General features: G+C 37.4%; 1 protein-coding gene across 1 annotated transcript in view; it reads right to left on the bottom strand.

Annotated features, from left to right (window-relative positions):
- Positions 1 to 6,725: 6,725 nt before the first annotated feature.
- Positions 6,726 to 12,546, bottom strand: part of TOX3 (TOX high mobility group box family member 3) — an 83,733-nt gene continuing 77,912 nt past the window's right edge. The window contains 8 exon segments of the mRNA XM_038367735.2: positions 6,726 to 7,025; positions 7,028 to 7,465; positions 7,468 to 7,530; positions 7,533 to 7,638; positions 9,904 to 9,989; positions 11,021 to 11,125; positions 11,128 to 11,179; positions 11,181 to 11,243. Coding sequence (XP_038223663.1) covers positions 6,919 to 7,025; positions 7,028 to 7,465; positions 7,468 to 7,530; positions 7,533 to 7,638; positions 9,904 to 9,989; positions 11,021 to 11,125; positions 11,128 to 11,179; positions 11,181 to 11,243 — 1,020 coding nt within the window. The 3' untranslated portion in view covers positions 6,726 to 6,918.

The raw sequence follows: 12,546 nt of genomic DNA, 5'->3' as shown, positions 1-12,546 counted from the left end.
GTATCTCAGTACCAGCCAGCAGCAACAGCTGCAGAGGCATTGCTGTGCCATGCACCTCTAAACCAGGCTACGTAGCTAAAATGAAACACACTGCAAGTTTACAAGGGTGGGGCCCAGTCTGTAACTTGTATGTATTTATTTTGGCACTTCTGAGCGCCAGTCTACACTGGGGGGGGGGGGGAGGCGCTCGATCTAAGTTACGCAACGTCAGCTACATGAATAACGTAGCTGAAGTCGACGTATTTAGATCGACTTACCGTGGTGTCTCCACCACGGTGAGTCGACTGCTGTCACTCCCTGTCGACTCTGGCTGTGCCTCTCGCAGCGCTGGAGTACAGGAGTTGATGGGAGAGCGCTTGGGGGTTGATTTATCACATCTAGACTAGACACGATAAATCGATCCCCGCCCGCCAATCTGGCGGGTAGTGAAGACATACCCTGAGAGTGATATGGAGAGCACATACCCGCCTAAACATAGATGAGGGTGGTGTTACCTGATTGTAAATTTATTTTGGGTGTGTCAGGCAGCTTGCTGTTTTTAATAAAATGATATCAGTGTTCAAATGGCCTAGATATCACAGATATAATTTATAGATGTAAGCCAAAATTTTTAAGTTGCCTAATTTTCAGATGTGCTGGACACCCACAGCTCCAATTCAATTGGAGTTAGCAGGTGCCAGGTGCCTTAAGTCGAGTAACCAAAACCACAGGCTATTTTTTAAAAAAATGGCTGTATCAGATCAAGAAGGTACATTTTGTGAGGTTCACTGAAAGCCAGAAGAAACTTCAAACTGAGACACTTCAAATAGGCAATTATGAAAGGTAGCTACACTTCAGTATACAGAATTTATTTTTTCATTGCTTTATGTTAATGGCAAGTACTTGTTTGCTCTGTGCACCTGGGGATGTGTTATTAAAAAGAGAGCTCGGACTCTGAAGCAACAGTACACTTTGAACTTTTCAAATATCACCAGAGACTATAATGCTGCAGTGTTTGGAATATATATTCTCCTGATCTTCATTTTTGTAAAGTCTCTTTATACAGAATTTAAATACTTGGTCAAGACAAGGTCTCTGAGAACTATGACTACTACAAGTACAAGGACAGACTTTTCAGACCCTTGCACACAGAAATACAAAACTAACATTGAGCATGACTAAGCATGCAAATAGGTTGTTTCACTTCACGTTTGTGATGTGTAGTCACTGTCCAAGCATAAAATGTAGGTGTATATATTTGCCTGGGCATTTGCAAATGAGGCCCTGGAGCGGTTTGGAATAGAAACTAATAAAAGGAAAAAACATCAACATGGAAAAGGCTTGTTCTTTCTTTCCTTGCTCTATGTTATCTTCAGGATGTTGTTATTATTGAAGACTATTTCTGTAAAAAGATACATTTTTCAATTAGGTTTTAATTCAGCAAAGCATTTATGCAAATGTGTAACTAAGTATATGAGTAGTCACTTCAATGAAATTACTACTCATATGTTTAAAGTTACACATGTGCTTTACTGGATCAGGGCCTTGGGTTTGTCAACACAAAAAAGTTGCACAACTTTAACTATACCGGTATAGTAATAGAACTCCAACTACACTAGTGTGGATACAGTTATACTGATACAAAGGTGTTTTTATGAGTCTGGCTTATTCCTAGGCCTTCTACCAAAGTAATTTTTTCTGTTAAAAAAAAATTACATCTCTGGTCTATGCAGTTAAATCAGTACAAAAAGTGTGTGTAGACTGAGCTGGTGGTATAGAAGTTGAAAAAGTTAATGCCCTGTATGCTGGGACAGAAAACATTATTGAAAATATTCCCTCTCTACTTTGTAGTAGAGATAAATAGCGTGTACATCACAGGTGTATAGTAATTAAAATGTCAGAAAAGCTCATCCTTGTTAGATTTTAGTATTTAAAGAAAAAAACCACCTGTCCCTTTTTTCCATCCCTCAGATGCACCTAGGTATCATGAAACCCAACCCTCCTCAACCTTCAAAAACAAAAATTCATTTGGCAGCTGAAAATACTTAACCATTTTTCAGTTGAAGGGATTTTCATTTTTCAAGCTTTTTCATAACAAGCAGCTGACTTTTATGAAGTGTTTGTTTTTCTATCCAGTGTCACAGATAAAGCCAGAGACTGATTTTCAAGGGTCGCAACTGCATCGCTAACTTGTACGCTGCACATCAAATGGCCAGTTACACATCCAACCGGGGCTTTGAAAGCGCAAGCACAATAATAGAGTGGGCAATTTAGGCATGCAATTGCATATACATTTTGCAAAAAGAAAAGGAGTACTTGTGGTACCTTAGAGACTAACAAATTTATTAGAGCATAAGCTTTCGTGAGCTACAGCTCACTCACGAAAGCTTATGCTTTAATAAATTTGTTAGTCTCTAAGGTGCCACAAGTCCTCCTTTTCTTTTGGCAAATACAGACTAACACGGCTGCTACTCTGAAACATATACATTTTGTTCACCTAGGGCCAGATCTACCCTTAGTGAAGGTGCTATGAGTTTTTCCATTTTTTTCTATTTATTAAAAGCTGCATCAAGTTGTTAATTTCTTTGAAAATCCGACCCCATCACTGCTGCCAGCACTGATTGAATCCAGGAGTCCTTTGCTCAAGCTGTGCTCCTCCAAAACCAGTTTGCATGGCTAATTTGAATTACCATGTGTTAATGGCTGGTAAGTGATGTACAGTTAGTAAAATACCCTCCCTGTAACAAGACAGGAAGACACCTGTGCACATACATATACCGAAAGATTTTCTGAACTGTTCTGGCTCTGCTCTAGTGATCTGATTACCAGGTAGAACAAATTCTTTATTTAAATTTCACAGGCAATCCAAAACCCAAACAAAAAATAAAAAAAAACAGGGAATTTTGTTTGTGCCAAAATGCTGGATCTGTTTTTTACCAATTAGATTTGTGAATTTAATGTATTCCTCTGAGTTTAAATTGTGTATTTTGACAACTACAGAATATTTTGTTAAACAATACAATTATCCTATTTTACTTTCATCTACTTAGCCTATTAATGCAGGTGACTACTAGTGTGCATGTTCCTCTAGTAGCAAAACTTAGAGAGACTACAGTGATAAATTACATGTACGTACTGTGTCATATCCAACGAACTCAAATTGACTGTGTTCTGCATTATGCTGTTAGTGCATGGAAGATCAATAAATAGGGAGAGAATCCAACAAGGCTTTCTCCATTCCCATCCAATTCTAGTAGGTCTGAGACAGATCATGCTACTATGATGTGTATGCTGCTGCTGAAGGGGGCAGGTGGTGCATAGACACCATTCAAACTTGGCCTATTCAATCCAAACTCCTCTAACTCTCCATTCATGCATAGCAAAACACCATCTGGTCCTATTTTGCCTCCAGCAATCACAGCTGACCAAAAACGATAATAACAGCTGTTGCAAAACAAAAGCCAAACAAAGAGGAGAGGGAAAGGTTAGAATGAAGTCCAGTGCTGAAAAATACTCCATGAAGTGAGAAATGGAAAAGGAGCCATTCAAATGTCCAAACCCCATTGAAAGGAGTCAGCACCAGACTGCTGGTTAAACTTGAGATATTTAATCCATCTGTCTAGAAAAATCTTCAAACCACAATGGTCAGGTGATAAATATATAGTTGGAATTATGCAGCATAAAGGTATTTAAAGCCTTTGTTCTCCGAGCTGGAAACTAATGACCCCATGTCAGCTAAAAATTAAACCTCCTTATGTTCTTTCATCATATGGCAGCCTAGGTTAATGTGAAAGTAGAATGTAGTTAACTGGGGTGATAAAATATCTAAAACCTTGGGAAATGAAGGGGGTAGTTAAGTACTTGTTAATGATAAGAGTAAAAACTTTATTTAATAGGTGTATGACACCAAAATCATTAGGCATATTTCCTGTATGAATTGTATATTAACAGTTGTATTTCTGACCTGTAACAGCAAAATTATGTACTCAAACCTGGAGCATATGAATGCTAACTTATACAATTTGAAACACAAGATGTTCTGCAATATGCTATTGTGGATCATGTGAAATATAATTTTGTAACAAGCGGGGGAAAAGTAGTTTTCCATGATTCAAATCTTGACATTTAATATATACAGCTCTGCTTAATGATTAATGTTTTTAACCGCAGTAATTAAAACTATTTTTCTGGAACTGACTATCAATAGTTCAGCAGCACTGAAACAAATGGGATACCACCCAGGACTTATGAAATCATTTAATGAGCGTAATAACACCTGAATCTAACTGCAAATAGTTGAAAACAGACTTCAGTTGTAATTAACTCTTATTACTAGTGACATTTTCTCAACAATACTTCATAGTCTTCAAAATGACAATTATAAAACTAATACACAATTACTGTCACATGCAGTTTAGCAATTATTTTTGAAGGCGTTTGTCTAAAGGTTTTAAAATAGACTATAAAATGGTTCCCATTGTTATGTAACGTTGGTTAAAAGTGACACAGAAAAATCTCTCACTGCCAATCTCTGCTGTGACATTTCTAATGCATGCAGACTTCCTCGTGTGTGGAATAAACCGTCTCCTTCCGAGACGTAATTAGGTATCAAGTAAGACTATTTCAAAACACTGGTACCTGTCAACTAACACCTATTATGAAATACTTCAATTTATACATGAATTTTTCTGCTCCAAGAAATCTATAAATTTATAATTAGAATCTCTTGCTGTTCAATATTTGTACATAATAAAGTACCAGATTATGAAATATTGAAAGATGAATTCATTATTAGTAACTCACAACGTACAGTAAATCTTCTCACAACTTTTTAGGAATCTATATTCCATTTTGTTGGGTTCTGTCCTGAGCTCAGTAGCCATGGACACCACCTCTAACATGCTCATTCTTTTCAGATTAGGATTCTGCTCAGGCTTGACACTTGCGGTTTTTAATTTTCATTTTATCATAAGCAGTTCTAAATTGCTGCCAGTGGTAATTTGCAATTTTTATCAAGACCTCTTCATTATTGTTTCTGACAGGACAGATGCTGTAATTAATCACGCAAGACAACTGGGGATAGTGGTCACTGTGCACTCATAGGGCAGCTATTATGGGGAAAAATCAGAGAAAGGAAAGAAAAAAAAAAGTTCTCTTCCTTCTCAAGAGTAAGAATGTATACAAAGCACCAGCATCTTGACACTATAGTCGAGGAAGATTCCAAACCTGCCATGTGACATGCTAATGTTTTTTACCCCAGGTATCACTCAGTGCTCATATGCTAAAATATGCAAATAAGACAAATAGAAATGAGCCTGAATCACAAAGTTCAGGGTTTTTATATCCAGGGTTTTGAATCAGCCCGTTACAGAACTATGGGTCTGTGGCAACAAAATTCTGTGTTTTTTTTAAATCCAGAATTTTGACTGAGGACCATTTTGAAATACTACTAGTCTGCCTGATTCTGCTACCTCGTCTCCTCAAGTAGTGCCTTTGATATTATGTAATATCTGTGTATTGTGACTGTTTTGTAATCCCACCCTCTATACCCTGCCAGTGCAGTTAGTCACAGAGACTAAGAAAGTCATATGCTGTTCTTCACATGTTTTAACGAGGGCACTTGTACATACACTAGAACTGATCATGTACAGTACCAGCAAACTTTGCATAGTACCTAGTTACACAGTGTGCTTGAGAAAATAAAAATCTGAAGGGTGAATAAGTAAGTTTTTAAAGACAGTAGTATTAAAAGTGAACACTTTTTTCTGGTTGTTGCATCAAACACTTCCAGTCCACTGGTTTTACGGAAATGTGTTTATTCTATAGCAAGATAAAAGCATTTATTTTAGATAAGCAAAATACAAACAACTTAATTGCTGCTATCATAACTCATAAAAAAGTATAAAACAGCTTAAAAACACAATAAGCAATGTAGCAATTAATAGTTCATGTTACCAGTGTTTACATTAAAGCCTCATTTATGAAAACTTTACAACACATGATATGAAAACTTACAACTTTTAAAGAAAATATTTACATTGATTATTCAGATGTGGAGCTTCTTTTAAATATTCTACTGGTATTACAGCATATTAGAACATCTTGCATTTTTTAATCTCAGTTTTTGTAATAACAGTTTTATTTAAGTGCATTTCCCTTTTAAAAATACAGTGTATTAAATCTGAAACTCGTCACTTAAACACAGAATATAATATTCACATTTGTTTTGCAACTGGAATTAACATAATAGGGTAACAGTGTCGATATATATTTTGTTACAAAGTATGGTAGGTTTATTTGGAGAAATCAAAGTGAAAGGACGGGTCAACCATTTAAGTTTCGTCGCTTGCATTTGTTTTTCTGAAGACATGTAGGAAAGAAAAAATTAAGAGCTTTGGCAAAAATCTGTGATTTACATTATTTTCATGACAAAAAAATGCCATCAACTACTCACGTCATACAAGTATGATTGTATGAAATCCAATCATCATTTTACAGGTAGTTACAACTGTGCTTTTAAGGATTTCATGAGTTTAAACTGCCTTGAAGTGCATTACTCATTTTTAGACAAAGAAAGATTACATTATAGAACTCTGAAAGGCCATTTTGCAGTCATGACATCCAAGTATTTATTCGGCCATTTTATTCACATATTGTAGGTAAAGCTTAAATAAATTAAAAAGGCCATCACATGAAAAGGAGCACAGCTTATTTTTTATTATTATTTTTTTTAACAAAACAATTTATAGTCAGCTAAAAGGTGATACACAGCTACATGGTAGTTCTTTATTGCCTATCTAATAGACACTTTAGAGGATCGTTTGATCTGTTATGCATCTCTGCATAACTACCATCAACAATTTACAGTTTTCAGCCAAATATGGTTTACCCCCTAACCCCCTTGATAAATGCAAAACAATGTTGCAAGAACATTTATCTTCAGAAAATACTAACCTGCGATAATACTTGAGTCTGTGTTTGGGGCTGTATTTGTGACGGGTGTTGCTGAGATGCTGGCTGAGGGCTCCCAATGGCAGGGAGGGGGGGGTCATCTGGGCGGTTACAGGGGAATGCTGCTGAGGAGAAGGCTGGGACTGGTGTTGCATGTGTTGCATTTGCTGAAGCTGTATCTGTTGCAGCTGCTGTTGCATTTGCTGCTGATTGATTTGCTGGTGAAGATGCTGCTGCTGCTGCAAATGTTGCTGCATGTGGTGCTGAAAATGCTGCTGTTGCATTTGTTGTTGGATCTGCTGATGCATTTGATGCTGATGTAGTTGCTGCTGCTGCATTTGCTGCATCTGTTGCTGCTGTAGTTGTTGCATCTGATGCTGCTGGGTTTGCAGTGAAGGGCTCACTTGCGATGAAGACGGTGTTGCAGCGATGTTTGTTCCCATAGAACTTACCAATGGGGCTGCAAGGTTTGCTGGCATGCTCGGTGCAATGGTGACAGAAGCGACAATCTGATTCAGTGGCAGTCTCATGGTTAAGGTTTTGGAGCGATGGCCCTGGGGAGGGATTGTTGGAGAGTCTGAGGAGATGCAGACCCTGTGCATGTTGAGCAAGAGGATGTGTCAGCAGGAGGGAGGATGACAAATTAGTGGACGCCAACGTTTGCTGAACAGACCGTATTGTCTGGGCTTCAGCTGATTCTGCAGCCGCCTGTGTTTAAAAGAGAAATTCAAGAGCTGATATTGGTACAGAGAAGGGCATTATCATCAGGCTCACAAATTATTTGAAGTCCCCTTCTGCCCTCATTTGCTGTTAACGTAAACAGCTTAACATGAAGAAGGAAAGAGAATTCATCCTAAGCAGTCTTACAGTTGTTACAGTGGTTCATGTAGCAGATATGAGTCACAGCACTTTAGAGTTTGCTCAATACAACTGATTTCCTTTACTGCACAGCAGCTTCAATAGATTTATTATCTCCTTTCTTATTTCTTCCTTTTTACATTAAATCTGTACGAGAGAGAGGGCGACAGGGATCCTAGCTAAGCGTTACCCAGATCAATTTAAGGGACCACACATTTTTGCAGGGACAAAAAGGGGTGCTGTTGATGAGGAGAGAAAATCCAGAAGCTGTGAAGGAGAGAGTGGGTTTTTTTCTGGAAAATATCAATTAGCAGGGAGAAGAGACCATTAGGGCTCATATTCATTCCATCATGCATTAATACACCGCTCTAGCTGGTACCACAAGCAACTAAGTTCTGAGCTGACAGGAAGCTAAATTCTGCTCTCCCTGAACCCTTGCAATCCCACTAAAGTCAATGGGATTGCATGGGGAAGATCTGAATTTGGCCCAGCAGCTTTAAGATAAATACCCACAGGGACACCATGGCACAATATGTTGCATACATGCATGTTTGTTTTCCACAAAACTTTCCTGTGACAGATCTCAATGGAATTACATGATGACACAGCACTGAAGGGCAAAACCTCTTTAACTGACTTGTAGAATATGGATCTCAACTATTTATTGTCATTAGTGTATCAAGTCTGAGTTCTTTACAGATGATTAAAGGATTTCAATCGGAGTTAGGTATCTAAGCATTTTTGAAAACCCCAGTAAGTGTCTATCTGCATCTTTAGGCACCTAAATATATTTAACAATCTGGGCCTGTTATGCTGACCAATATTGTCTCATTGTTTCTGTGTAGTCCTGTCTGTCTATATCCATCTGTTCTCTCGTTTTATACGTAGATTATAAACCCCTTAGGATAGGGACCATCTTTTTGTTCTGTATTTGTAAAGTACCTAGCACAATGGGATTCTGGTCCATGACTCGGGCTCCTGGCCACTACAGTAATACAAATAAATAATAATAAGCAGCCCCACTGTCTTTGAAAGACAATGATACTTTGGCTCCTAAGCAACTTTGGTGCTATTGAAAAGAGGATTAGGGTAACATTTTCAAAACCGTCCAAGTGACTTAGTAGCCTTATATTACAAACTCTTGAGATAATAACGAGCCATATTCTGTGGACAATATAACTTCGGATATAGCTCAAAGTTTTCAACTACCGGTGTTTTATATTTGTAATCTGAATTATTTGAAATGCTTAACACTTTGTCTTGTGCTATTCATACAAGTAATTCTGAAAGCTGGTTTTCATCATTTTCTTGTACTGTTTCCTTATGTTTTATTGTTGGAGTTAGGGATTCTTTTGTAATTAATCCATGAAACACGTAACTGGACTATTAATTGTATCTAGTAATTCTTCCATAGATATTTTAGTTGGATGCTGTGGATATATTTCTTGCTTATGTTCAAATGTGAAAAGTAGTAGAACCAATCTAAGAATGCCAATTAAAAGGCTACTTCTTACATAACACCACTATAGGCTGACTTTCTTCATATTGCAAGTTGGGTTTTATAATTGTATTTCTTCTGAAATACTCAGTGTGGATCCCTGCCAGGTTGTCCATTTGCAGGTATTTTCTAAATTCAAAGCCATAGTGTATATCTGTCCTTCAACAGCAAGAAATACACAGGATTCATCACATCTCATCTTCCACCTTGCCCCATATCCAATATATTCTGTGTCTTCTTAAAAAGTGGGTACTTGGGAAATTCTGCAAATAGATTTTAAAACTGAGTATTTAAAAGTCAATACATTTCTAATAACCAGATTCTACTTTTACAAACTGTCACTCACCATAGCATGTATTACATTACTTTAAAAATAACCAGAGACAAGATGCGTTTGCATAGTTATTGTCCGATATTTATTACTATGATTTTAGGACTATGAAAAATTTTTGTGCAAAAAGTAAGCACAGAATGTAGTTTGAGCTGTTATGTTTCAGGGCTATATTAAAGGAACTCTGGGATTCTAGATTTATTTTTAATCACATGACAAAATTCACATTTAAATAACCATTGCCAAATTCTACCTTATGTTTGATTGAAGTCACCATCAGGCTTACCTTGGAAACAAGACTAGCTCTATAGGCAGCAAGTGCCTTTAGGTATTCTTTTTTGGCAGCTTCTGTTTTCCTTTTATATACCTGTTAAAGACACCACAATAACACCAACTTCAGCTTACACATTTTTCACCATAAAACGGCACTTCCCAGAATAGGGTCATACTTGTATACATGCAAGGAATTAAAATATGGTCCTGCTTTTCAGTCTATAACCCCCGCACCCAACACACACACACGATTTTTCTTCTCTTAAAATGTTGACAACTATCCTTACACTGAAAATCATATTACCTTTCACTGTACACTATCTACTCCTGTAGATGAACTTCAGTTTTCACCTTACTGCCTACCTGTTTGGATTTTAACCACAGAACCCTAACGTTTTCCTTATCACTAATCATATTATTGTTCTATGGCTGCTACAAATTGCTATAGTGAATGATCTTAGCTGGTCGTCAGTAAGTATGACATTTTTTTCAGCAAGATGTTTCCTATTATTTTCTCAATTCACGCTTAGGAGTTATGTAGCTATGAAGAGGAACACAACCCCTAAGGAAGAACAGCTAATCTCTGAAAACGCATTCTACTGTACTAAGTTTTAAAATGAGTTATGAATAAAATTTCAAACACTAGGTTGATATAGTGAGGCACACAGGGTTGGCTTCAAAGGTTTGAAACCAACAATCTTTGTAACAAAGGTTCATAAAGAGATCAAAGGAAATGGAAAATATGTTGCACCTTCCCTTCTTCTAGTCTAACTTTGAGTAAAGTAAAAAAGAAAAAAAGCTTGACAATATATTATTTAATTATATATAACGGGGTACTGGTGCCTCACCCAAGCTTTCTCCAAACTGACCTGTAAAGACTGGACTCAATGGCAACAGAGTATCTACATGAATTGATAGGCCACCGAAGTTCGATACCACCACAAGACTCCTATAATGTCACGCTGTTCTGCGGTCAGCTCCTCAGCAAGTGTAAATCGGAATAGCTCAGTGGAGCACATTGATATACACTAGCTGACAATCTAGCTCCTGCTATTTACTTAACAGGATTGTCATTTTACTTCTTGTAATATACTATTGCATAACTGCAGTCTGTTCTTTATTACCTGTTTTTTGTTCTTCTCCTAAACTGTCCCACATAGATGCTACTATTTTTGAAACCTCTCCAAATGTAGCATTAGGATTCTGCCCTTTAATTGCAGCCTGTGTGTCTCTGAGAATAGAGCATATGCTGACACTGGCTTTTGTGGTTCATTGGGATCTTTCTTTTTTCTTCTTCTTTGGAGTCTTGGGCTTCTTGCCAGAATCCGGAGCAGCTCTTTTTTCTCCAGTAGCCTAAGAAACAGCAACAAAAATCATTGCCTACACAGTATATTCACTTGAAATATAGTTAGGAAGATATATGTGTGTATGAAAATCCTCAGTAGTTCTATTAAACAACAAATGAATAAGATTAATGGACAGGTAACGTTTTAGAATGCTGTTGTGCAACCGTTACTCCTGCTAAGTAGAAATTAACTCAGGGCGTTTAATCCCATTGGCCTTAATGGAACTAAATGTGTGTGTAATTACTATTCAACATGACTAAGGGTTGCAGACTTAGCCCCTTAAGTTTAGAAGGGAAGAGCATGTCCTGGATATCATTTCTATAAAAATTAATACAGATACATTACATATTTTGCACATTCTCTATGAAATAGATTTCAGCAACAGAAACTCAAAATAAGAAGCTTAGGGGCACCTCCTTGTCCCTTGGCTAAGCCTGTTAACCCCTTGGGCCAGGAGTTACGAATACTTTCCTCTGGCTACAGAGCAATAGTGGAGTCATTCTTCAGTTGCTACAGAGCTAGAGTGAACACACACTGCTATCGCTCTCTAACTCCATCACTTCCTGTGGGTTGATGGGTGGAGAAGCAGTGAACAGATGGATCCATGTAGTCATCAATTCCCTGCCAGGGATCCTCCCCAAACCTCACTGAGGCTGGCACACAGGAGACCCTCCTGAGGACCCCTCCAAGAGTCACAGAGGGGGCTTCTTACAACATGTATATGCTTCTTGCATTCTACCCCATTCTGCTGTTCTAAGGATACTCTGTGGCAGCAGAGGGATATGGTAAAGAAGGGACTTTCTCCATAATATATTTTGGTTATATGATGACCCTATCCTGCAGAGCTTTCCATGCACAGTTCCCATGGTTTCATCAGGAGATCTGCCTGGGTAATACATGCAATCCTAACCCTAAAATAAATTTTAATTGCTAAATATTTAGTTATCTGACCAGAATAATTCCTTTGCTAACAGGTTTATTTAAATCTCAATGGAAATGAACTACAGGCATACTAAACTTAATAAAAAGGGAAAGGTCAACCTTTATTTCTAGAAAAAAAAGCATGTATATTTAAATATACGATATTAAAGAATGTTAAAATGTCAAACAGTTATAAGAGAGTGCAAACTGACTGATCATGTCTATAAAATCTGAAATTTGTCACAGAAATAGGCCTATACATACATAAATGCCTAAGATATCCTCCTAAAATCACTAAGAGCTATATTATGTGCACTTCATAAGCAAATAATATTTTACTAGAAGTAAAGAGGTCACCCAGAGCATATGAATATTGCCCACAATCATAT

Source organism: Dermochelys coriacea, chromosome 12 (assembly GCF_009764565.3).
Source record: "Dermochelys coriacea isolate rDerCor1 chromosome 12, rDerCor1.pri.v4, whole genome shotgun sequence".
NCBI lineage: Eukaryota > Metazoa > Chordata > Testudines > Dermochelyidae > Dermochelys > Dermochelys coriacea.
This window is presented reverse-complemented; position numbering and strand designations above follow the sequence as displayed.